The sequence below is a fragment of the Aquila chrysaetos genome, assembly GCF_900496995.4.
Source record: "Aquila chrysaetos chrysaetos chromosome W unlocalized genomic scaffold, bAquChr1.4 W_unloc_1, whole genome shotgun sequence".
Taxonomy (NCBI): Eukaryota; Metazoa; Chordata; class Aves; order Accipitriformes; family Accipitridae; genus Aquila; species Aquila chrysaetos.
In genome coordinates this window covers 5,470,630-5,498,125 of record NW_024470321.1, presented here as the reverse complement: position 1 = coordinate 5,498,125, position 27,496 = coordinate 5,470,630, and the positions used below count along the sequence as shown (strand labels likewise).

Here is a 27,496-nt window from a genome sequence, read left to right as displayed (position 1 = left end):
AAAGGGGTTGTTTCAGTTGTCAAGAAAGAATTCCCAAGTTAAGAAAAGGATGTGCATTCCTTCCCCGTTTCTGAAGTTACTTTCTTGAACAAGAATTTATTCAGCATCAAGTTTTCTGAAATTGTTGCACAATGCCTAGAACATTTTTTGTTTGTTTCTGTCCCTGCTGGAGTATTTCCTCACTTCAGGAGTTCTCTTTTATCTGAGTAGATTGCTGAAGAGCAGACAGTGCAGATTAACTCTGTCTATAAGATACAAAGTTTGTACTGAGAGGCCTTTTATAAAAGACACTTCAGTGAATTCACATCAAGCACAGAAGGAGATCACAGAAGTTTTTAGCACCATGCCAGAGAATGCTTCAATGACTATACATAAGTTCTTAACTACTAGGAAGAGACAAAGCTACCATCTCTACTTTTGTTTCTTTTCCTGGGGTTGAAGTTTGCTAACATTACTGAAGTGTTATTTCAGATTTCTTTTCCAACCTGGGACTTGATGATATGTAAGTACAGACATTGATGCTTTACCTATAGTAGTTGCCTTGCACTGCTTTTTGCCACTGATATAGTAGGGATAGTTCATTTTCCCACTGAGTATTCTTCTAACATCTCGCCACCATCACCCCCCAAATAAAATTTACTATTGCCTTGTAAGTGATCCTGGTTTTGCAGTAGCAGCATGCCCTTCTTTCATCACTGAGAACTTTTCTTCCTGGCTATTTTTTTCTGCCATCATAGAAAAACATCACACTGTTGAAGACTAAATGGAGCAGGGTTCAAGGAGTTAAGAAAGAGTGGCACCCCACCAGCTTGTCTCTGTACCATTTATGATTAGAACAGTACATTCAGACACCTAGACTGGTACTCATCCTAGCTCCCGATCATGGCCCAACTCAAAGCAGGCAGCTGCCTAGATCAACACCCTGCTGCTCACTTCTGGAGAACAGGAGCACCTATTGCATTCTATATAGCTTACTCACCAGATTCACTGCCCCCTGCCCTTATTGATACCACTGATGGAAAGATCAAAGTGTGCAGGAGGGTGATGGCTGCTATGTACAGGGGAAGGAAGGGGCCTTCTAGCAGCAGCATGAAACAGCAACCTGATGGATAAACTAGTGGAACTTGAGAAGACACTGGGGAAGTGACACATTAAAGGCAGATTTTTCAGAAGCCACAAACTGCAAAATCAGCATGTTTGAAAGAACCAAAGCATATGAAAAGGTGCTTAAACAAATGCAAAGCTTTTAAATACCTTCTGCATGGGAGGAAATCTAGTGTTACTGATTCTATGACGAGATTTGCTTAGACTTATAACAGCTTACACCACCAACAATTGCATAGTACTCATCCACAACCTCACCTAAGACAAAATACATTGTGCAGAGTGAATAGGAAAGCCTAAATTTCACACTAATGAGGAGACTAAGCAACAATGTAAGCATCCTTACCTTGTTTAAAGAACCAGACAGATGAATAATAGGCAAGCAAGCTGAACCCTGCATTTCTTCTAATCCTCTTATTTCCTAATACCATTTAGAAATAGCACAAACTGCTTAAGGCATGGTAAGGGCCAAATCTTCCCAAGTGCTTCCCATTTCAACATGGGCTGAGTCAGCCACAGCTGTGGCAGAGGAAGATTAGGAAACAGGAAACACCTGGGAGCAAATGGGAACAGTGAAGAGACAGAGAACACAATGTGAAACAACAATGGAATGGCTAGAAAAGGGTCATCAGAGGTGGGGGGAAATTTGAACTCCTAGGGTTTTATGTATGTTTGAATAGCCACCATTCCTCATCCTCTGCACCAGACTTTCACAAAGAACTGCACATCACTGGCAGAAAGGGGCTGACTTGTTTGGCAGCTGATTCCAACTAGCAGTGTAACACAAGGGCAGATGGAAGAGGCAGAGTGGACAGCTGAGTTCAGTGGGGGTGAAGGCAAGTCATCACAGCTGGAGAAACACTTCTGCACAAAGATAATCAGAGAGAGTTAGAAAATTAATCCCAGGCATGGACAGAGATGACAGATTTTGCAGAGGCATAGTTTAGATAGCCAGCAGACACTTCTGGACTGAACATTTATCATAATCTGCAACTGCAGAGAGATGAATAATGATAGGAAACAAAGAACTTGAATCACAATTAAGAGAATCTGTACTTGATTCATTAAGTCATTCATGTAACAATTATCTTACTGTGAAAGCTCTGGACCAATTATCCTCACACAGTGCCTCATCTTCTTGATGCTGTTTGTTACCAATTAAGAATAAATCTAAATAAACTCTGAAATAAAGTGTACACTGCCTTTTAAGTATGACTACTGTGCATAACTATAAAGATCTCAAAATTCTGATGGTAACGTTTAGAACGTAAGACTTCTGAAGACCTCTTTAATAAGGATCTTGCCATAATTCTCTTATCCTTGGAGTATTTTTTTTTTTCTCTTTTTAAATTATGGAAGCAATAGGGAAGAGACTTCAAAAGCTATACAAAAAATTTAATTTGTCCAACTTCCTTGGAAAATTGTCTGTTGCTTATTTATTACAAGATCTTGCTAGTTACTTTTGTTTATGCTATAAACAAACACTACTATGTTTTAACGGAGTTAATAGCATAACCAACTGCATTTTCTAGAAAAACTGTGAAAGTGTCTCCTGTATCCTCCAGTTTAAGCCTTTTCCTTACTACTGCCCATCACCAGAATTCAAAGGTTTGGCTGGACCATCATTTCATAGTAAGAGAATGAAACATGATAGTCTATTTAAGGTATAATAATTAACAACAAGAAGATCAAAGTCTAAAGCTGCAGCATTCACATTTAACTATTCATACTCAACTGAAAAAGAGGTTTAGCAACCAGCATTACAGTAACCCTAAAGAAAACAAATATATCGACTCAGACAGGTGTTATCCAAAACATATTTTTAATGCAATCTGCATTTAGAGCCTAAAGAGAGTAAGAGCAAAGAAATATATTTGTTATTCCTTTTTTTACATTATCATTGAAGCTAAATTAAAAAAAGAAAATGCAGTATTTTGAATTTATAATTGAAATATTTCAATTACATGGAATTTCCCTGCACAGGAAGTCTTTGTGATAGAATGGAACAGAGTTAGTTAAAAACCAAATGAACAATAACTTTTCATTCTGCTCACTGAGGGTTCAACATTTACTTTCACACCCAAAGCAAAGATTTGAACAATGTAAAACAAACTATATTTAAGTCTAGTATGTCTCCATCATATTCCTCAAAGTTACTTTGAGGCATTAAATACCATTTCATTGTAGTCACAGAACTTAGTGTTAAGTCTTTGTACTCGTATTTGTCAATATTTTAGAGTATAGCAGGCATTCCACTCTAATTCAAAGCATGAGGAAGCTATTTCCAGAGTAGTCATATCCTGACACTATTAACTTGCAGTTGATGCAAAACTGAGGCGGCACATTGTCTTTCCTATTAAGGTTTTTATCCTTTTTTTAATCCTTTAGTAAGAATTTTGCTATGGCATTCCATTCCTTCTATAAGATAGTGTTTTATAGAAGCAGAATGAGTAATTTCAACCAGTTTCAAAACAGTTATTAAAAGAGAACTTTTGGTATTTAGGTAATATATAAAAATACCTCCTATCTAAGGACCGTTGCAGAGTATGCATGGAAAAAATAACCATACTCTTGCCTTGCATTTTAAAAAGTGCCTTTATACCATGTGCTTAACAATCAGAACCTCAGAGACACCACAGACAGCTGGAATCTCGTTACTGACGTAAGCAATATAAAAATAGGAATCTAATTTTAGAATTTGGCAAGAACAGCTTTTTTTTTTTTTAAACCACAATACTTTTCATCTTCCTGGCTGAAATATTTTCAGTAGAAGCCAAAGAAGATTAGAAAGAAGAGTGCTTTGAGTATTTATTAAAAAAAAAAAAAAAAAAAATAATCCAACTTCAGAGATCTCAACAAGCAAGGGGGTATCAGTATCCTTGTCTTTAAAAGTACATACCTGCAAATTATTTAATCAATTTTTAAATCTATTTCACCCCCACAAGGCATACAATTATTTCCTCAATGTTCTCAATATCTTTATGGGTTGGCAGCTCTGAAAAAGCACTTTTAATCAGAAAAAAACAAATGGGAAGAACAGAAAAAGAATGAGTTAATAATATGACAAAAAAGGATAACAGTTCTGTGTGTTCTGAATGCTCTTCAGTTCCTTGTCCTTACTATTGTTTGTGTTCAGCTAGCAACACTACTGCATTTAGTATCAACATGTTTCACTAAAATAATCTTATTCCCATCTCTGAATGGGTAATAAGACTAAGAATTAAAACAAAACAACCAAAAAAAAAAACCCAAAACACACCACACAAACAAAAACCAACCAACCAAAAAAACAAAAAAACCAACCAAACAAAAAAAACCCCCAACTAGTCCAGAAAGTTGGTATCTATACTTAAGTGGAGACATTCCTGGTTTGAATTAGGGGCTGAGGGGGCAAAACTGCTACTACCCATTAGCATTGGCCATAGTGGCACAGACATCTCAGACAGGGCCTACTGTCCTTACCCTCCTTCCCAATCAGCAAATCCTTAACTAATCCCTAACACATTACCCAACATACGCTCTGTACCGATTTCTTTTAAAATGAAGCAAAAATTAAATGGGGGTAACATACACATACAGGGTTAAATAGAAAGTGGAATTAAATGCATTAACTTATCCATCTGGTCACCTAAGCTTGAATATCTGACATCATCACAGTTAAGAATTCAGCAGATAGCCTCATGACCTTGCAAAATTAAATTCTGAATGTAGGTGATAATCTTTAGGATTGATGTGTATTGGCAGATATTTAGACAGAACTACATACAGTAAATCAGTACTTCATAAGTTAAAAATAGAAAACCCCAAAACCTAAGTAGCTAACAATAAGCCCTGTAAGGCCTGGCAATTTTCACTAGATTTACACATATTAGATAGTGATATGCTTTCTATTCTGGGGTGTTTTCCATTCAAAACTTTGCTAACAATAGCAGCACACACTACCATAATTTTTTAGTTCTATTTCTGGACTAATAATCTCTAAGTAACTAACTTTAAACAGGATATTATACAGTTATAAAGACGAATTCAAATCGCAAACACTAAAGAGCAGTACAGATTCCAGAGTATAAAACAGTAATCTAAAAATCCCTTTCTCTGTGACCTATAGAAAGATGACTTTTTTATTACTTGAAGTATAATGCTTTTTATGGCTTGAAGTATAATGTGGACCATTTCTAGCGTGGTATGATTTGATTACACCAACTTACAGAGTAGTAGAGAAGCATATAAAAAATAAGAAATACAAAATCAAACTACTTGTTCTCACAACTGACAACTTGGGTGGCATGTAGTTTAATCATTACAAATCAGAAAAAAAAAATCAGCCAACGTAATAGAAGTTTACTGCTGCACATTTGCAAGAGAAACAAATAAGATTTCCTTATGCTCAGAATTTCATACAATATAGGTATGCCATGGGATAAACAGGTGAAAGTTATTTCAAAATAAGAGTTTGAAAGTGGCAGTATACAAATAGCACTACTTTCAATATATCTTTGTTTAAAAGCATCCAAATATTTTCCCCAAGAACAGCTAAGCTTGTTGGCTCCACACTGTACACTAAGAGAAAACCTGAAACAGCCAAGAAGCAAGGATGATTTTTTTTTATATATATACACTCTTTTATACTCTCAAGACATTCTTCATCACCTTAGTTCACAGAAGAAAAATACTCCAACATCAAATTTAAAAAACCCCTCCTAAATAATTTTTTTCCTTGACTTAATTTGGCTTTTAAATATCTCTATCACCAACAAAAGCCTAAATCAACTTGTTGAGTTTCTGGAGCAAGAAACACATTTACTGCCCATCACTGAAATGAAACATCAAGTCAACAATATCTAATATGCTAGAATACTAAACTGTATTCTACTCAACACAAATTAATTTCACTTAGACATCTGCAGGGCTAATGTGCCATAATAAATTCTACTATTAATCAACAGTAAAGTGTTGAATTATATTAAATACCTGAATCTCACTCTCCTTTATGAAATTCTTTTATAGATTTCTTATCAAGTCAAAAGAGCCCTTTCTGTTGTAAAAGTTAAGCTATTATGCAAATATTATAAAAATAGTTACATTTAATTAGGAGATATATACACAACAGAACTGCTTTTTCTTTAAGTACAGCTGACAGATAAGAGAGATGGAAAAAACATGCATTTATAAAGATATTTAAAACAAAGAGAAAATACTGCTATAGAATTTCTATTACTCTGACATACAGCCACTTACTATGTTATAATGATATTGATGATGCCTATATTTCTGGACTGATAAGCATCGCACCACCAACATGCTTTAGTTTCTTTTGTAGCTAAAGAAGTTGATTTGTAAATTGAAACTATGGCATGCATTTCATCTATTTCTCATTAGAGTGTATCATTGAGTTTGAGGTTCAACTTTAAACAAACTTTACATCTAGTCACATAACCAACACAAGCAAGACATTAGTGCAAAAGGAAAGCTGTCAGTTGTACACGATGAGGACTCTTCCCCTAACTGCATGATGTGAGAACGATTATCAGATTAAAAATTCAAGTAGATTACCATGAGAACAAGAGAGATTTTCTTCTCCCAAATTTAGCACAGATTTCCAAAGGATAAAGAGGAAAGCAACCCTCAGTTACAGCTAGAATAAAAAAGTTAAACCCCAGTTCAGAAAGGTGATATGTAGCTCCAAAATTTGTCATGCTATGAAGGCAGCATTCTCAAAAAGAGCTCCAAACAAAACTGCAAATCAAAATGGGCATTTAAGTTGAAATTGGCCAACTGCTGCATAGAAATATGTTCACACACAACAGTCACATTTAAGTCAGTGCATAGAGAAGATAAAAAGCACTTATGGTAGTTGCAAACGTTAACAAGTCTATACAACTCGCACAGTTTAACAAGTCCATAGAAAAAGAATAGGAGTAGAAATACTCAAGCAAAACAAAAAAAAGATGACCCTCCAACCGTATAAAATCCACACAGTTGTAGTAAAAAGACATCAGTGGAAAATATTCAACTCAGTCCTAAACACCCAACAGGCAAATAAGACCAGGATGGACAAGCCTTTGGCAAACAATTTTAAGAGTCTAAATACAGCACTGCATTTCTAAATAATCCACAAAATATAATAATATGGTATATTCAAATATTGGTTAACCAACTCTGCAGATGCGATGCTAACAACATTTTAGCCAATGAGAGCAAGATAGAGCAAACTAAGGGAATACTGTTATATCGCAATAGTGCTCAAGAAAAAACATTGTCACCAAGTCATGCTTCAACAACAGCACTCTGGGACTGCACACTATTATCTATGGAGCAAAACAAATTTCTCTAGTTTTTCAGGAATGTGCCCTGCATAGCATATGTTATGATTCACTATAACACGAGCAGCAAGACACTGCAATGTAGTATGATTTATAGGCTGGATTAAGTTTTTTGCTATTTTCTTTTCATCCAGCAAATCACTAGCAGTTTGTTTATGCGAGTTTGTGGCATCAAAGTGTGAACCTGACTTGATAAGAAAATTCATGATGCCTGGATGGTTGTTCAGTGCAGCAATATGTAAAGGACTATTGTTATCAGAATCTCTGACATTTATATTAGCACCACATTCCACCAGGATAGCAGTAACTTGTAGAGAGGGGAATTTACAAATTGGGTAGCGACCCACACATGTAGTATTCTTGTCAACAGCAAGGTGAAGTGGACTGAAGTTATTCTTCCCTCTAGGCTGAAGCTTAAGAAACTTGTAAATAGTCTGTTTCTTAAAATGCTCCTGTTCTGAGCTGCAAGGTACTTTTTCCAACAAGCAAATTAAATGCAAAATGATTGAAAGGGCTTTGTTCAGCTGTATTGGATCAGGAGGGCACTGGATTTGTTTCATGGCCCGCTCTATTTCAAGAACACTTTTGCACAGTATACCCATGAGATCATCAAATGTAACAGTAGTGCCTAGCAGGCCTTTTGCCCTGTCCTGCAGCATGAAGGAGAAGAGTTCAGCAAATGATAGTAAACTGCTGGCTGTCATAGGGCTCAGCGGATCTAGATTACTCTGCTGCATGTCCAAAGCATATTTCCATAAGTTGATGCATCGCTTAAAGTTTCCAGAGTCTGCACAGACAGCACCTCTATATCTAATATAGTAGGATGTATCTGGGTGAGAAGGACCAAGAATACGTTCTCTAATTAATAGTGCTTGCATTCTCATCTCATCAGGATCTGCAATAAGATTTTCTAGCTCTTCTGAGCTGTTTACCTCTTTAGCATAATCATAGGCCATAATTAGTGTTTGTGACACAGGTTTGTTCAGGATACTAGTCCTATCACTGTATCTCATTTCCATAGCTCGCTTCCAGTATTTCAAAGCGCCAAGCAGATCTCTCTTTTTGTCCACAAATGTTGCTCCTAGAAGTTCCAGAGCATTTATACATTCTATCTTACTGGTCTGTTCATGTTGGGTCAGAAAGTCCACAATATTTGTGTGGCCTGTCACACTGGCTGACAGAAGGGGAGTCATTCCATAGCCATCCTTTTCCATCTTAGCACAATACTTGAGAAGCATCTTCATGATCTCTAAACTTCCAGATTCTGCACAGTCATGTAATGCAGTATTTCCTACCAAAAGAAGAAAAACAATTACATAAATCATAATCAAATTATAGTCCAAATATCACCACACTAATAGTTAAAAAAAATAAAAATAAAATCTGTTTTGACATCTATAGACTATGAAAAGCTTAAACAACAAGTTAAAACATTCAAGACCTGATTAAAACATCAAGGCTACCAGGCAGTTATACAAATCAAAATGCTTGACATTATTACCCAAAAGAATTAAACAGATTTTAAGGACACTTATGTCTCATTATTCAAAACTTAAACCAGAATTCTCTACTACATGAGCAATTTTGTATCTGCTTTCAAGTATAAAGCAGAAACCTAAGCTTGCCATCTTAAGCAGTTATATTTTCCCTTCTTCCCTTGTCAAATTTCTTTCCTCCCTATCTCCATCCATGATAAAAAAAAACCAAACCAAGATCTGTATAAAAATTAAAGCTGTGCTAACTCAACATTGGCCTTGCTCACCTCTACACTGTACCTCTTCCTCTCTCTTTCATCCAAAGCCTTTGATTAAAGTGTTCCAAGGTAATAATCGTACACAAAGGCAAATACAACTCATCACAACAGGCCCTTCATCTCAGCTGGGGCCTCGGAGACTTCCAGAATATTCTGAGGGACCTGCTTATTTTGTCAAGCCTATGTATACACAGACAAACTATTCTTAGTACTTTTAGGTCTTTATCCTGAAGTCCCACATTAACCCCTCTGCTCAGGATTCCCAAAAGAAAAAAAAAAAAAGCCACCCAAAAAACCACACCCACAAAATCCATAATGCCTTCAACACACAACATGCAGTCATTTGTCTTATCATTTACATTAAGATTATTTCTCATTAAGAGAATGTGCAATGTCACACTAAAGGCATTCAGGTAATGCTCGCACTACGTGGTGAAATTTCCAGCAAGCACTAGTGCCACCTGACTGAAAAACATATTTGCAGCAAATTAAAATGAAAACATTGGACGCCACAGTTAAATACTTAACTACTATGCTTCAAGTAGAAGAAAGTTTTGCTTAAGAACATATATGAGTATTTCACTGGGGGAGACAGGAAGATGGATGACCAATAACTCCCCCCCCTCCCCCCTAACATAATAAAGCCTCTGGTTGATTGCTTTTAAAACTACACAATTTAAACCTAGCTTCTTTTTCATATATAGTACAGATTCAGGCATACCAACTTTTCAGTCTCCCACTACATTAACATAAAAATAATTAACAGCACACCCATGTAAGAATCCCACCCCCCAATTAAAATGTCTTACACCACTAGCCTTGCAAATTCTGGTTTACTGGCCATCAGATGATCAGTATCTTGATATAGAGAACGAACTGCTTATTGCTTAATGATTGTCTCTCTGTAACTTTACATACCAAGGACTGGTGTTTGTCAAGGATAAAGCCTGTCAGAGACTGGTGCTTGGGAATGATGAGCAAGAAGGAACCAAGAACAATCACAAAACTTAATTGTTTGATGAATTTACGATCTTGTTGAGAAGACACAAGTAGATGCCTTGCTTGAATAGATAGGGCCGGAAAAGATAAGAACTCCTGCCTTTGTTCTCATCCTCGTAGATAATTTAGCTTAAACTAGCCATATGGTTTTACACCACTAATGAAAACTTAGATAATAAGAGCACTAACAAGCATTGATGTATCAAAACATGTAAAGGACCATACTGCGCAGAATCACCTGAGGAGGGTCAAGTAGCAGACAAGTGAGGAAGACTATGGAAGACCACCAGAGGACTCCTGAAGACCACCAGAGACCTTCAATGCGCCTGCGTAAAGGACATTTGCATATGCTAATAGTTTCCCGGAAAACTAATGAATATGTATAAGATTTCTTGGAAATCTAGTGAATATGTAAGTAGAACATGGGCCTAATTGTGCAGGTTAAGTACGACAGTGTGCACAATAGGTGGAGCGATCCCCCGTGCATCCAGCGCTGCCAATAAAGAATACCTACTTAATAGTTAATCAAACTATTGTGTTAGTTTCTTTGAATCAATCTGTTACACCATCAGCAAGTTTCCACATTCTCAAATGAGACCTCCTTTTCCAAGGATTCTGTACATTCATAGTCATCTGATTTGGCTTTTTAAAAGTTCAGAGAGAAAGTTTCCTAAAACTTCCTCATTTGCATTTTTGGCAGGCTTTTTTCTATGCCAACAAGACACTGATTTGCAGTGGGCTTTGCTGTTGTATTTCTAGATTTATAACAGAACTGAAGTAAGTAGGGAAACAAAGCAGTAGTCTTAAAATCTTCAGCTGATGTTTGGGAAAAGTGCATTTTTGTAGGTATACAGCCTCCTGATCTCAACAGTTTAGATTTACCTTCATACATTTTCTTAATGTGCCCACCCCCCCCCAGCTCTGATATCTAGAATGTGCAGTTCACTCTTTATATTAGAGTGTTTAGTCAGTAAAACTCAAATCAGTCCCTAAAGCATGCCTGAGACTTGTCATAAAAGCTGAATGCTACATCAAAATAAACTGAAAATAAGATGGAGATAAAGGCTTTCCATTAACAAATTCTTTTTGCCCAGAATGTATTGTTCATGCTGTCTTAAATAGGTTAAATTCAAATGCAAAAATATTTGGAGTTGGTACATGCATATATCTACAAGAAAAACAAAAAAGAGACTCATATTTGTTAAATACATTTCAGAAATAGAAATTTTGTTCCTCGTTCTCATTCCAATTATAAGAATCTGAATTAAGTTTATGCAAATAATCTTGGTATCTTCTAGCTTTTGACTTCACAGCATTCTTATTTCCTTTTTAATGAGAAACTTGGTAAGGGGATATGAAGTCAAAGTTTGATGAAAAAAAACCCCAAAATTCAGAAATATCTGGTGAAACAATGACAACTGTCCTATAAATTCAATACCTACTTGTCACCAGCAGAACCAGATGCTTTAGACCCACAATGCAAACCTCTTATCCTATCTTGAGTTAGATTATCAAGTAGTAGCTTACTTTTATCTTCTGTAGATAAACCACTAGGATGAGAACAAGCATATCCAAGAGTTCTACGAGTTTTAGTATATAGCAGAAGGATGTAGAAACTCAAGGTCTATTTAGATGAAAGGGTTCTAATGGGCACAGAACATTTTGCCTCTTTTCCCCTGCTAGTATTCCAACAATCCTCTCCTCACTTTCTCTTCCTGAAACTTTACATGTAAATTAATCTGCTGCTTCTTCCTTAAACTTGCTTGTGGACCATCAGAGGAAGAATTGACAGCACATTTCAAAACTTGCTTATCGCTCTCAATTCCAGTAACCAGAAAGACAGTAGTAAGGAGGAACAGTAGTTATTCAAGACAAACCAAGTCTCAATCTAAGCACACTGGATAATAAGAATTTAGCTACCACACTAATCAAATTCATACCAAAGGCGTGCAAAAAGCTATTTTCAAAAGATTATGACTAAAGGTTAACAGGTTTTTACAATTACAGTAGAACAGGAACTGTGATCACATTTTGTCCCCTCAAACAATTTTTTAAATGCAAGTTTCAAACATTAAAAAAAATCCAACCCACAAAACATTAGATTGTTTATTAACATACAGTGAGCTTAACTTGCTGTCATGGTTTAACCCCAGCCAGCAACTAAGCACCACGCAGTCACTCGCTCACTCCCCTCCCCACCGAGTGGGATGGGGGAGAAAATCGGAAGGAAAAAGGTAAAACTTGTGGGTTGAGATAAGAACAGTTTAATAGAACAGAAAAGAAGAAACTAATAATGATAGTAATAAAAATAGTGAAATGACAAAAATAATAATAAAAGGATTGGAATATAAAAAACAAGTGATGCACAATGCAATTACTCACCACTCGCTAACTGATGCCCAGTTAGTTCCTGAGCAGCGATCCGCCCCCATCCCCACTCCCCCCCAGTTTATATACTAGATGTGTCATCACATGGTATGGAATACCCTGTTGGCCAATTTGGGTCAGCTGTCCTGGCTGTGTCCCCTCCCACCTTCTTGTGCACCCCAGCCTTCTTGCTGGCTGGGCATGAGAAGCTGAAAAATCCTTGGCTATAGACTAAACATTACTTAGCAACAACTGAAAACATCAGTGTGTTATCAACATTCTTCTCATACTGAATCCAAGACATAGCACTGTACCAGCTACTAGAAAGAAAATTAACTCTATCCCAGCCAAAACCAGGACACTTGCCAAATGTTCTTTTTCCAATACATTTCTGAATAGTGACCAACTATTTTACTATCACTTACAAAAAAAGTAAGTTGAGGAAGACACCCCACACAAAGTAGCACCCAAAATCATCTGTTAGATCAAGACTCATGAAATTAAAACCAGGTCTTAATAGGAAATGATTTTCAGTCTGAAATACCCTAGGCAATCTTTGTCACTAATGGAGCGTTAAGTCAGTGACAGGAACCTTCACCTATAAACTGGTCTGGTCACGCTACAGTTTCTACAGAGACCAACAAAATTTCCAGTTACAGGAACAGATATTTTTCCAAATCTAGGTGGATTAAAAGTTTGGTTTGTCAACTGTAGTTTATTAACTGTAACTCCTTTCTTTATTACAGAAAACTCTTCATACCACCAAATTGACAAGCATGAGGCCTTTAAATTCCTAAAATGGATAGGGATCAAAAGCAGACAAATACACAAAACCAGCTTGCCAATACACAGACACGTTATAAAAGTCACCTTGCTATGCTGGAGAAAGTCTAGTTAAAACTTAAGTATAGCTGTCAAACCAGAAGCAAATACTGACTGGCTCCTCAGGCCATCTGCACTTATGGAACGCTCAGTGATGAAGCCAAAACCAGATCCATCTGGGTGTAGGCTGAGCCACCAGTTAGTGTAGTCAGTTTAGTTCAAGTCCATACTACCTCACTCACAGCAGAGCTCTGAAACACTAGAAAGGTCTTTTAGAGGGTGCCAACTCCAATACCAATCTAGACATGGCCTGGGATGAAAAAGATTCAGAACTACAAGCGTTTGCAGCAATGTATGTCAGAATCTTGCGTTAGCTGGGCAAATTTAACTTTAATATTTAAATTTCAAAATATTAGTGTACATAGCTTCAGTTATATTTGAGGTATTACTTGATTTAAAAAAAATTGAAAACTCTCAAAAATGTTTTATTACAGACCATACTGTACTTGTTAAAATACTAGAGTCATCCTTAGGTCACAACTATTTTATCTTTACATATTATCATTCACAATCCTTTATTTTCTACCTTCAAGTCAATATTTAAGATATTAAGAGAGTCATAACATAAAAGCATATTAAAGACAAACAAATCAAAATGCACTAGTGACAACCAAAGTTCTTACAATTGCTTCACAACTATTGATATACATCTTGCTAGCTTTGACAACAGGATCAATAGCAGCTATTCATATTACACACTGTAGATCCATCACCACATAATGTTGCCCTTTACACTCTTTTATCAGTTACCAGACATGTATGCTATAACACACTGATAGTGCAAAAATTCACACAAATTAAGCTTAGCCATTGTCTGCATAAATTCAGGTACAAACCAACAGCTTATATGTCATTAATTTACAATGCAGCTATGCAGAAGACATGGAAATATTCCTAAGCCACCAAGGATTTTCAGTACTCTCTCTCCACCTGGATCGCCTTCATTAAAAGATTTGCTTTTTTATTAGTATTATAGTTATTTACTCAAACTATGGTTATTAACAGCATATCAGAATTAGGGTAATTTTTTAGCTACTTATATTGTAGTAGGCCTTAGAGACCACAATTATTTCACACAATGCACAAACTAAAAGGAAAGCGATCACCACTAATTTTTAGTGGCTGCACCTCACTTCAGTTTGACTGGATGGAACAGCAGCAGGAAGGAAATATTATAATATAAGCTTCCATAAACTAAAAGTAGACACGGGCAGATAGATGGATATAGAACTGCCAACTTAAAAAAATCCCCCCACCCAACAAAACACACACACATAAAACGCAACCTTAAGAAATAACAAGAATTCCAGTCATCTACCTCGCAATTATCAAGTGTTAAATTTGAGGAAGAATTTAAGAGGACATGGCAGTTAGCCTTGATATCCAACTCAAGAACTATGTTCCACATTACCCATAGATTCAACTGTTCAAATATAAGGATAGCAAATCAACTATTATCCACTTCAAAAATACTATATTGTCTATAGTGACAAGAATAAACAGTGCCTGAACACTATCTATGCAATTCTGCAGTTAAGCCAATCCAATTTTTGTAACAAATTATTTCTTCAGTAAGAAATTAAAATCAACATTATATCTACTGCTGCATTAAAGAGGAAATAGGCTGAAAAGAAGCAAACACTCTTTGAAAGTCATTCTCTTTGATAAGCAGCTAAGAGAAACATATACAGAGATGTTAGTCAAACTTTTAAAGAATTCTTTAAGTTAAAGATGATTATTTCAAAGCAGACTTCATTAAAATTTTCTTAATTCATTTCTAATTCTTAAGTGATCTGCTGAAATTTGATCACATGTAGAAGATAGCTAATATTAGAACATGAGAAACTTCTCATTCTTGCACAAGAACAAAATTGGACTGGAAATATACTAATCATAACACTTCTCTGCTAGAGGAGGTACTGTTATATTGCAATATATTGCATTGTTAATACTGTTTTCTATCTATATAAAACTCTACTATTTGCACTACCTAATAATGTTCTCTAATTAAAAACAAGAGCAAAATGGAATAATCCAAAACTCAAAGACACATTTGGAAAAAAAAAAAACAAACGTTAAACTGATGTCATATTTTCATGTTTCATTCTTTCATTATAGTCCTACTTTAACAGAGGTAGTATAAACATCACAGAACTAATTCCCTAACTATCCAGTCTTACAAAAACAAACAAACAAAAAAAAGGCAGCTCATCTAGGGAGGTGTGTCTAATGAGGTTGTGTCTTTCTATGTCAAAAAGAAATTATTCTCAAAATAGGCTGGTAGCTTGTAACATGGAAAAGAAAGTGAAGCAGTGACACAAAGTGATTTGGCTTGATTTGCAACCAATATTAGCTACATCTACTTCCTAAAACTTGCAAAATGCTTAATCAAATTTCTGGATAGCAAAACTTCTTAAATTTAAAATTTGATTTTTTAAAATATGATAGCAGTGTGATATCATACCAAAGATCTCTTCCCGAAAATACACACTTAGCTGCTGAACTTTACACACTGGTCAATCCTTCAAATTAATTTCTTCTGTGAGGCTGCAAAAATATATACATGTAGTTTATTTTAAACATATAAAAAAAAATATTTAATCACCTTCATAAAATGAAGCTGTTCATAAAACACTGAATTTTTTTTTTTAAGCAGAGCACTTGAAGTAAATAAGTCCTCTAGCAGCTTTACTGATCTTTAAAAAAAAATTTATTGATACATACATACAAATATAGGCAGTGCAAAAGAAAACTGTTTTACATCTCTACATTTAATAAACATGACAAAAGAAAATTAAAGTTATGCCTTCCTTTTAAAAATAAAGTAAAAATTGCAAATAACCGTTATCCTCAACAAGTTGTTCCATGTTCTGTAATGGAATAACTGTTCCCTTGGTCACAAAACTCCTTTTGTTAATAAAGGTTTTGGTAGCAGCAAGGGGGCTAGAGGGGTGGCTTCTAGGGGAAGCTTCTAGCAGCTTCTCACGTGTCCAACAGAGCCAATGCCAGCTGGCTCCAAGACAGACCCGCAGCTAGCCAAAGCCGAGCCAATCAGCGATAGTGGTAGTGCCTCTGCGATAACATATTTAAGAAGGAAAAAAAGAGTTGCTGTGGAACAGAAACTGCAGCCAGAGAAAGGAGTGAGAATATGTGAGAGAAACAACCCTGAAGACCCCCAGGTCAGTGAAGAAGAAGGGGGAGGAGATGCTCCAGGCACCAGAGCAGAGATTCCCCTGCAGCCCATGGTGAAGACCATGGTGAGGCAGGTTGTCCCCCTGCAGCCCATGGAGGTCCATGGTGGAGCAGATATCCACCTGCAGCCTGTGGAGGACCTCACGCCAGAGCAGGCAGGTGCCCGAAGGAGGCTGTGACCCCATGGGAAGCCCACACTGGAGCAGGCTCCTGGCAGGACCTGTGGACCAGTAGAGAGAGGAGCCCACGTTGGAGCAGGTTTTCTGGCAGGACTTGTGACCCTGTGGGGGACCCATGCTGGAGCAGTTTGTGAAGAACTGCAGCCCATGGGAAGGACCCACGCTGGAGAAGTTCGTGGAGGACTGTCTCCTGTGGGAGGGACCCCACACTGGAGCAGGGGAAGAGTGTGAGGAGTCCTCCCCCTGAGGAGGAAGGAGCGGCAGAGACAACGTGTGATGAATTGACCGCAACCCCCATTCCCCATCCCCCTGCGCTGCTGGGGGGGAGGAGATAAAGAATCCAGGAGTGAAGCTGTGCCCAGGAAGAAGGGAAGGGTGGGGGGAAAGTGTTTTAAGATTTGGATTTATTTCTCATTACCCTACTATGGTTGATTGGTAAATTAAGTTAATTTTCCCCAAGTCGAGTCCATTTTGCCCATGATGGCAATTAGTGAGTGATCTCTCCCTGTCCTTATCTTGACCCACAAGCCTTTCATTATATTTTCTCTCCCCTGTCCAGCTGAGGAGGGGAGTGATAGAGTGGCTTTGGTGGGCACCTGGCATCCAGCCAGGGTCAACCTAACACAACTAAACCACGCCGGTCATACAGCAAAGAGTGTGCATCTACATAATCCCCCTACTTCTGGGTCTGCCAAGTCTGTAAAAAAATTCCACCCCCAGTAGGTTTGAGTATTATGCTTTTCAGTTTCCCACATAAATAACACTGAAATAGTGCTAGTCCTTGATATAGTACTACTATATGTATAACCTTGATAAGGTACTCAGAGACTGAGGTCTATATACTTCTAAACTTTCCAAAATGAGCAAGTAAACTGAAGAAGCCTCATCCTCCGCATTATTTTACAAAGCCATTATAATCAAATACTGCACCATAGCTAATGGTATTTAAGAACATCAAGACTTCAAATCATAGCATTATTTTGCATTTTCAAAATACATGATTCCCTCTAACTTTTATGGTCATATGGAGTATGACAGACAACAAAAAATAGGGTTTCCAACCCAACGTTCCTGTGCAGATCTCGAGATACCTAAATGAATGCCTAATCCAGCAGTTCTCAAATTTTCTAATACTGGGGGGGGGAATCAGTCTTTTGGCTAGCAGATGTGTCTGTTAACAACTGAAGGGAGACAGAGGTAGTAAAGACCATCAGTGAAACCCAGGAATATCATCTCAATGAGAAAGAGACCACATTCCAAGCAACTCAGCAATGGAGTTACAAGCCACATTCAGAGAGGGGGAAAAAAAACAAAACAAAAAAAAACCCCCTGCCTTTCAAGTAATTATTTTTGGAAAAAAGAGTCCTTATTCCCTGCACCATTACGTACACACCATCCTGGCTATCAGAGCTTGTGTACTTTATCTATAGTTTAACTTCTTAATTGCAGAAAGAAGGAGAATGAACCTCCATTATTAGAGCAGGTCTGATGGAGAAGGGATAAAGCATAATGCAAAGTATCAAAACACGCATTGTGATTTCTCAAAGTACAAGATCCAAGTATGTCTGGCATTCGACTAGAGGTGTAACATCCCTTTAAAATGGTTTGCACACAAAATATCTCTGTTATGGAAATTAATTTAATTTTAAATAGAAAATCCAATTCCAACAACCACAGTCTCAGGTAGATCACCAACAAATCCCAAATCCGTAATTACGAGGCCCAGCAAAGACTGCTATCGCTTGAATTACAAGAGCAAGCATCTCCCCCACCCTCCCACACCACACAAACACTGACTAGCCAAAAGAAAACTGCACAGAAACACATCAGCAAAACACTGATCAAGACTCCAGAAGTCTATTAACAATGTAAGGGAGCACTAACCTTTAACTACAGATCATTGGCAGGCTTCACAATGCAGCAGAATAGAAAACTGCATGCAGCCAAAATGCAGAATGTTCCTCCTGATCCAAGCACATGAATAGATGGTCTGTACCTCATTCAGAGTTTAGTTCTAGGGTTCTTCCTCCTCATGAAAAAAACTCAGGTTTCTGCTACTACAGTATTATCCGTACTATTCTTTATTTTAAGAGAAATTTTTTTTTTAAATTAAAAAAAAAACCACACAACCAAAAAAAAACTAATTTGCTGTTAGAGACCTCTGTTTCATACCAGTGAAATATATCAAGCCCTGTTAGTTTTAACCTGCAGCTTCTCAAACCAGGAGTAATCTACTGGAAAAGCCTCTGAATTAGGAAGACTATACTGAATTAACTCACATTGGAAGCATTGCTTTAACTACTGTCTGCTTTTCTAAAAAAGTCTTTAATTCTACAGGTATCTTTGCTATTTTCCACAATTCTAAAAGAAAAAAAAAAAAAAAAAAAAAAAGATAAGAGTTTTCTTATCCTGTTGTCATGGTTTAAGCCCAGCCAGTAACAAAGCACCACAAAGCCACTCGCTCACTCCTCCCCCACCCCAGCCCCAGTGGGATGAGGAGGAGAAAATATAAAGAAAAGCTCATGGGTCGAGACAAGGACAGGGAGGGATCACTGACCACTTACGGTCATGGGCAAAAGACAGGCTCAACTTGGGGGAAAAAAAAAAAAAATCAATTTAATTTACTACAATCAAATCAAAACAAGGATACTGAGAAGTAAAACCCAAATCTTAAAACACCTTCCCCCCACCCCTCCATCCTTCCCAGCTCAACTCCACTCCTGGTTTTCTCTACCTCCTCCCCCCCCAGCAGCACAGGGGGACAGGGAATGGGGGGTTTCGGTCAGTTCATCACACCTTGTCTCTGCTGCTCCTTCCTCCTCAGGGGGAGGACTCCTTGCTCTTCCCCTGCTCCAGCATGGGGTCCTTCCCACAGGAGACAGTCCTTCACAAACTTCTCTGGCATGGGTCCTTTCCGCAGGCCGATCTCCTGGCACAAGCTGCTCCAGCGGTGGCTTTCCCATGGAGTCACAGCCATCTTCGGGGGCATCCACCTGCTCCGGCATGGGGTCCTCCACAGGCTGCAGGTGGGCATCTACTCCACCGCTCACCTCCATGGGCTGCAGGGGGACAGCCTGCCATCTCACCACAGGCTGCAGGGGCATCACCTCCTCCTGCAGGGGCATCACCTCCTCCAGCGTACCTCCTCCCCCTCCTTCTTCACTGACCTTCAAATCTGCATAGGTGTTCCTCTCACATTCCAATCCCCTCCCCCACTGTAGGTTCCCCTTCTTAAATATGTTATCCCAGAGGCATTACCACTGTCGATGATGGGCTCTGTCTTGGCCAGAGTGGGTCTGACTTGGAGCCAGGGGAGCTTCTAGCAGCTTCTCACAGGAGCCATCCCTGCAGCCCCCTCCCCTGCTACTAAAACCCCACCACACAAACCCAACACACCTGTTTATCACTGGGGTTTTTTCCTCACTTGCACTGTTCACATGACAAAGTATTAAGAAAATCCTTTGTTTCCATTTCTGTGGCTCATATGTTCTTCATAAAAGTTTGGGGAAAACATAAAAGTCAGATCTGTAAAACAGTGGCAAGAACAAAGACAACTAAATGCTCATATTTTAAATTCAAAACTATTGACCATCTTCTGCAGTATAGCACTTGTCTAACCCCAAACATCTCATTACCTCCTTCTTCACCATCATCTCCTGTTAGATGGTGCTAGACCTATACTTTACATCAGCATAGTATCCTACCTGAATCAGACTCAGAAATCATATTCTAGCTGTACTTTTGCACTTCCACAACTCTCCTTCCAAAACATCTGCATTCTGAATTTCAATAGTCCAAAACACAGTTGCTGGATTATGTCTGTATTTTAGAAGCAGGACTTGACTGCGTGTTTTTAAACTACTCTTTTATACCCCTGCCTCAACTGTCATCCTGGCTTTTAGATCTCTCTGAATTTACCCATTTTGTCATCTCCAAGTATTTGGATTTTTCCCTGGAACTATCAACACCTGAAAACATATTTTCACATTTTTCCCAGCTCTAGAATTCTCCCCATTTTTTAAATGTGAATGAAGTCCTATCTTACAATAAGAAAATCTACTGGAAAAGCCTAAGGGATAGTTTGAGTAATTTTACCCTCTCACTCTTTCCCTGGTTTCAAGAATAGCTGGAAGAGAACCTCTAGTCATCTCCCATAACAGCATTTTTCTAAACACAGTAAAATTACATTAGTTTTGTTCTTATAAGAAGCTTTATATTTTAAAATGCAACAAAATTGACAGTAGCTAAAGCTTTTGCATCTTTCACAGGGCAGTAGGCTTTTCCATGAATGGCCCAGAAAGGGGTCTAGTTTAGATACAAGGATAGCAACAACTTTAACTATTTGAGCAGAGCACTAAGTTCTCTTCATCTCCCTACCACAAGCACCCCTACTCTCTGTCAAGAGTTGTTAGACAACAGGGAAGAGTAGAAACTGAAAGCAATAGACAGAGACTTTGAGGCGGAATATGACAACGTAGAATGAAACCTATTGGAAACATTCATTTTGAAATTAATAGCTAGTGAGCATTCTTGCAAAACAAAGTTCAGAAGGTTAGTTGTTGAGCCTCAGCCATTGCAACACCCATACTGTTGTAATATTTAAGGCTACCAGTTTTGGTCAGTTCTGCCTTTCCACAGCTGACTTTCAGGGTTTATAGCACTTTCTTTCTCTCTTCCTTTAGCTTGTCACTGCTTATTTAGTAACTTCAGAGACCAGACTGCCTCACGATGCCAAAAAAGTATGCTCACATCATATCAGAGAGGAGCATTTGTTTCCAAACACAAAAAGGCAGCGCATACTTGACCAATAGATATATGTATACATGTGCATTTGTACACACTGTAGTCCAAAAGATAAAATGAATTTTTATGAGCTAAAACATATCCAATCCAACTTTTTTTTATTATTCAAAAATAAGGATCAGTTAATACCTTAGGAAGTTTTGCTCATGTGCCTAAGTTGTAAGTCACAGAAACTGAAGGAAGCAGAGAGAAGGAGGAAATAAGATAATAAAAAAACCCAAGAGCAGTGAGAAAATCCTCAGGAGTGCACAGCTGCCATTCAGTCATTTAAACAATAAATAAAAATAAAATTAATGCACTAGTAAAGTGAATAATAAGGATGAGTAAATTAAAGCCTACTCCACTGACACAAAAATGAGGAATAAGAGATCCACAGATTTTTTTCCTGTTACAGCAGATATTTAGCAGCTCTGCTCTGTTCATACCTACCATATAAAGGGATGAGTTTTAAACTAAATATATATTTTCATATTTAGCTTGTTATTCCAAGAACCCAGTCTAGAAACATGACGTTTTTATCCTATCACAAGTCCATGATTCATAGGCAACCTTAAATCCTTACAAATAAAGATTTATTTTGCTCTGCCCACTTCTATGACAAATTTTTAGTTTAGCTTGCTTTATATTAAACCCACATAACTCCATGACTTGCAGAAAAAACGCATATTTAATTGAACAGCTTTTTCAAAGAGATTACTCTCATATTTGGCATTTAACAATATTGTGCAGTAAGCTAAGTACTACAGGTTTTTCTGTCAAAATATACTTGAAGTATATTATACTGTTAAAATTTTAATTAGCCAGAAAAGGGCAACTGAAGTATTATGCTACAGAAAGATTTATTAGCAGATTTATTATTAATAAACATATATAAAAAAAATAAGCTGCTGAGACACAATCCTGGCTCAACAAGCTAAAAAGTTAACTATAACCTGCAATAATCAATATACTTTTTAGGCCAATATCATAATCACATACAAGTTTGAGATGTAACAAAAGCCAGCAATTAGAATAAGAGGTCCACATAAATATGACCACAGCAAAAAGGACATAAGTCTTCACTTCGAACAATGTGTCAGGATAACTGTAAACAGAGGCAAACAGATGTTCTTTGTGATCTGTGCACCACTGGAAATCTTTCTGTTGTGATCACAGTCACATGAAGCTTCATTTCCTTAATTCTAAAATACATTTTTGTTTACCAACATTGAAAAAAGGTCCAAAAGATTCAAGAATTTGAGGGAGAGGAGGAGTAAAGAGCAAAGTGAATTCTTTTCTACATGGGAAATGAATAATCTTCTCCTTTATGCATCTTTCCCTATTCTAGTCTTAGTGGCACAGGCAAATTTTATGTACAGCATGTTTGGTTTGTTAAGAAACAGTATGAAAAACATCCTAAATTTTTACACAATATACGCTCATATATTTATTACTACACAAACCTGCTACAAATAGGAGTTCTCGGCAAAAGTCAATTAACTTTTTGCACATGCATAAATACAAAGTCTTTAGATTAAAATGTATCAATTTAGAATTACATTTTACAGCCAGTATTAAATGAGTATGCTGAAAAAACTTGTAAAAACATAGCTAAATACACTTCATCTCTTACTAGAAAAAACATTCACATTATGAGACTAGAGGAATATTTTTGGATGTCAGTCTCCTAAAGAACACGAGTAACTTCACCCCTATTTACTACAAGAAAAAATGAAACATTGAACTTACCTTTAACACTTTTTCTGTTAACATCAGCTCCTTTTTCAAGTAAATACTGAGCAATTTCTTTGTGGCCTTTGTAACAAGAGATCATCAAGCATGTATGCCCATGACGGTTTGATACTTCCAAGTCTGCTTTGTGCTCCACAAGATATTTTACTATTTCCAGGTGACCATCAAAACAGGCAGCTCTAAGCGGAGTTGAATTTGTTAGAGTTGTGTTGTTAACAGATGCACCATGATCTAACAGACACTGAACCACCTTCAAGTGGCCAGCAGCTGATGCTGCCCATAATGGCGGAGCTCCCTCAATGGTCTCACCATCAAAATTAACCAAACCACCAATTTCTATAGAAGCAGAGCAATAGTCCAACAAGTATTCCACCAAGTCAACGTGCCCATAACGGGCTGCCATCAAAAGTGGTGTGGCACCATTGGTTTTTTCTGACATTAGTAAGGCCACCTCTTCTCTGGTTTTGCTTGCCAGTAACTTGGAAAGGAGCCGCAGCTTGCCATCACGAGCTGCATTGAACACTGCTGTCTTTAGATCCATTTAGTCTGTACCTCTATTTCCTGAAGGATACACACCTGCCTTTTTCAGAGTCGCAAACAAAAGCTTATTAGAAACACACAGCCCAAACAGAGCATCCCCAACTTTTTCTCAGATCAGGCAGATGGGACAACACGGAGACTCTGAACGAGGTCCTGACAAAGCACAGGCTGCACTTGATAAGTCTGCAAAAGAAGAGAATTCTGGATGTTTTTACCTTCTACTTCTCAAAAAAGTATATACAATTACATTTTTCTACAGCTATACTCAAACAAACCACTGGTTGTGGTGCACCAACATCCAGCTGCCTTCCATAAGGACTTCCCTGGACTGCACAGTGCCCCTTAAGGAAAGATGTTGAGCAAGAAGCCAGACCCTAGCAGTGCGCTATCCGTACCATTTGCAGGAAAACACTTTCCCCTCACAACATAACAAACCGTACACTTGTATCAACTTCTGCTTTTAAGCACAGCCTAAGCAAAGAACCATTAGCCCCCCCCCCATCCCCTCAGGTCCTCTGCGGAGCCCCACGCTCACAGACACGCGCCCCCGTGCTACCTCCACCCTACTGGCAAGGGAGCAAATTCAGAGCCTGAACGGAAAGACAAAACACGTCCTTGCCACAGTCGTTTGATTTAGTATCAGACACCGCCGAAACCCTGAACTTGCTCTTCCACCACAACCACCCTCAGCCTGCCCAAAGGCCCCCCCGACCTACAAATCTCCTCCTTCAAGACCACACTATGTTTGCCTCCCACCCCAAAGCCACCTACTCCCCCAGGATTATCCCCCCATGCCTCCCTTCAGATCGCCCCCCTCTTTTCCACCCCTAGTCCAACAACCACCCGCCCCCACCTCTGGGCAACCCCCCCATACCACCCCAGGGTCCCCAAAAACCCCTTCCCAGCTCCCTCAGAGACGCTTCCCACACGACCGCTGCGACAGAGTGGCTGGCCTCCACCGCCTACCCGGAGACGGAGAGGCGGCGGCAGCACCACCACCACCACCCAGAGAACATATCGGCGAGGAAGGACCCAAGGGCGCGGGCTACCTTCCCAGGACGCCACCGGCTCTCTCCCGCCGAAGCCACCCTCCCGCGGAAGCACCCGCCACCTCCCGCACTCCGCCCAGCTGCTCCATAACAAACCAGTTCCCACAGCGACTAGCTTCCTCCACCACCAGCCCTACACCTGGGCGCAACGGAACCTACCAATCATATCCCGGCCACCGCCAGGCCCAATGAGAAACACGCCTGAGCGCTGTTAGCCACTCGGAGCAGGGTGGGGGGAGGGATTACGCCGCCGCTCAAGCTACGCTGAGAGGGGGGCGGTGCTGGCGTGCGGTGGTGATGCGGTAGCTGTCCGCTAGGGAGAGGGGGGGCGGGTGAGTCCCCTCGCACCACCATCCGCTATAGTGCGGGTGAGCTGGCAAAATGCAGCGGGGAGGAGGTGGGTTTTGGTTAGCTGTGGTGTGTGGGGATCAGGTAGGGGGTTTCCTTTTCTTCAGCTCGTGCCTTATTTTCCTTTCTCTAGAATAAACAAAGGGCGGAGCAGCGCTACAGCGGAGCGTGCACCGGTGGGGAGGGATGTCGCAGGGGTGAGGGGGCAGCGGGGGTGAACAGTACCGGGGGAGGGGCGCTTCCACGGAGAGCAGCAAAACCCCGCGGGGCTGCAGGAGGAAAACCCTCACGGCCGGCTATGTGTGGATCTGCTCAGCAGCTCTGGGCAATAAACCCGTTCCTTGCAGAGGAATGCAAAAACTGCCCAGTCTGGAGAAAGAAAAGTGGGTGTTTCCTCAGAAATAGATTGGTTTACTGCTGAATTGAAAGGGGGTAATTAGATGCTCCTTCATTTAGTGGGAGAGGTGGCCATGAAGGCCTGCAGCACCTGCAGCTCGTAGGCAGACCTTCCCTGCCCACCCGTGATGTAGGCCAGGGTGAGGGGCTGGTGTGGGGGCTCCAGTGTCTTGCTGTGCCTGTGGGGAGGGATGGGAGCCCCAATGCCCTTGTCACAAAAACTCGCAACTGGCCTGTGCCAACTGAGGAGAGAGGCCAGGACTCAAAGTATAGAATTACAAGGGTAAATATTTATTTATGTGCATGAGGTGTCTCAGCCAAATTGGGGCACCCCAAATGTGGTTTTACACAGGGTTCTTATAGCCTTCAAACATTCAGGTACAACATGATTTGATTAATCACTAACACACACACTACCCATTACTAATCATAGTGAAATTTTGCAAAGCAACTATATTTTTGCAGCATTTTTGCTGCTTGCCTATTGATCCAGATGTCCCTGGAGTCAGTCTTGCTATAGTTACTTAGCTATGATGCCAGACAATGCTGGGAGGATTTCAAAGATGTGTTAGAGGGGCTAGGATGCTGGCGTTATCTTGGTTGTCCAGGGGTATCCTTTATCCTTCATGGACAGCTCTAAGCTTCCAAGAAGCAAAGTCCTTATTTCCAGGGCCAGGCTGTCCTTTAGTTTGTTTTACTTAAGCATGAACAATACCAAAGTCTCCAGTAAAATTCCACTACCTCATTACATTACAGTGTATGTGAACCAATATATATATTAACAAAGTTAATACACTTTCATACTACAAAGACTGGTTGATAGAATAGTTAGGGAAGGGAATTTTCATAACAGTCCCTCCTTTTCTTTTGACCATCAGGTTCACTTTATATTATCTATTATTTTAGTAGTAAGTTGAGTGCATAAGGTAATACAACACTGCAAATACACCTATATAATTACAAAGCAAAATAAGATACTGAATACAACAGCCAAAATCCTTTTAGTTCACAGTCCTATACTTATGTCTGGGAGCCAAGAGCTTAACCACCTGAATAGATTTAGGGGAGATTCCTGTCTTACTTTATGTAAGACTTTTAAATTAGTTCTATATTGTTTATATTAGTTTCAATTGTCTTGTCTTCATTGACGTAAAACCAGCAGCTATTATTCAATAATGTACATATCCTGTTCTGTGCTGCTAATAGGTTGTCTAAGGCCAATTGATTCTGTATTACCATTTCTGATAATAATTTGATTTTTTTCTGTAGGGCTATGTCCTGGGTTCAGCTGGGATAGAGTTAATTTTTACAGGAACCTGGGAGGTGGGGGGGCATAGCCGGGGCAGCTGACCTGAACTAGCCAAGGAGCTATTCCATACCATGTGACATCATGCCCAGTATATATATGGGGAGTGGGCCGGGGGGAGGGCTCTCCTGCTCTCGACTTTCGGTGGGGGAAGTGGCGGAGCGTCGGGTCCCGGGTGGTGAGCAGTTGCACTGTGCATCACTCTTTTCTGTATACTCTTTCATTAGTACCGTCGTTGTTGTTGTAATTTTTTTTTGCGTTGTCCCAGTAAACTGCCCTTATCTCAACCCTCGAGGTTCCAGTTTTTTTTCTTTTCTCTCCTCCGTCTCCCCCCTATCCCACCGGAGGGGGGCGGGAGGAGTGAGCGAGCGGCTGCGTGGTCCTTTGTTACCGGCTGGGCTGAAACCAGGACAGGCTACAATATTATATGCATTTTAATTAATGCACCTAGAATACACTTCTCGTCCCAGGTTTAGGGTAAATACTTAAATGCACTTTCTCCACATATCCAATATTGCCCTGGT

At 39.2% G+C, this 27,496-nt stretch overlaps 1 protein-coding gene across 2 annotated transcripts; it reads right to left on the bottom strand.

The window, feature by feature from the left end:
• LOC121232899 (protein fem-1 homolog C-like) lies at nt 1-25,134 on the bottom strand. 2 transcript variants are annotated; one of them, XM_041121396.1, is made up of 3 exons: nt 25,082-25,134; nt 23,331-24,056; nt 1-8,718 (listed from the first exon to the last, which is right to left on the bottom strand). In XM_041121396.1, the coding sequence occupies exons 2-3, from the start codon at nt 23,872-23,874 to the stop codon at nt 7,409-7,411; spliced, it is 1,854 nt and encodes a 617-aa protein (XP_040977330.1). In that variant the 5' UTR covers nt 23,875-24,056; nt 25,082-25,134; the 3' UTR covers nt 1-7,408. The 2 variants fall into 2 exon arrangements, with proteins under 2 accessions (XP_040977330.1, XP_040977329.1); XM_041121395.1 differs by lacking the exon at nt 25,082-25,134 and adding an exon at nt 24,923-25,043.
• Between the last annotated feature and the right edge of the window lie 2,362 nt (nt 25,135-27,496).

Coding starts and splice junctions, on each gene's coding strand:
- LOC121232899 (XM_041121396.1), bottom strand. CDS start 23,874: ATGGATCTAAAGACAGCAGTGTTCAATGCAGCTCGTGATGGCAAGCTG. Junction 8,719..23,330: donor TAACAGAAAAAGTGTTAAAG/GTAAGTTCAATG, acceptor TTCTTTTGGTAG/GAAATACTGCATTACATGAC.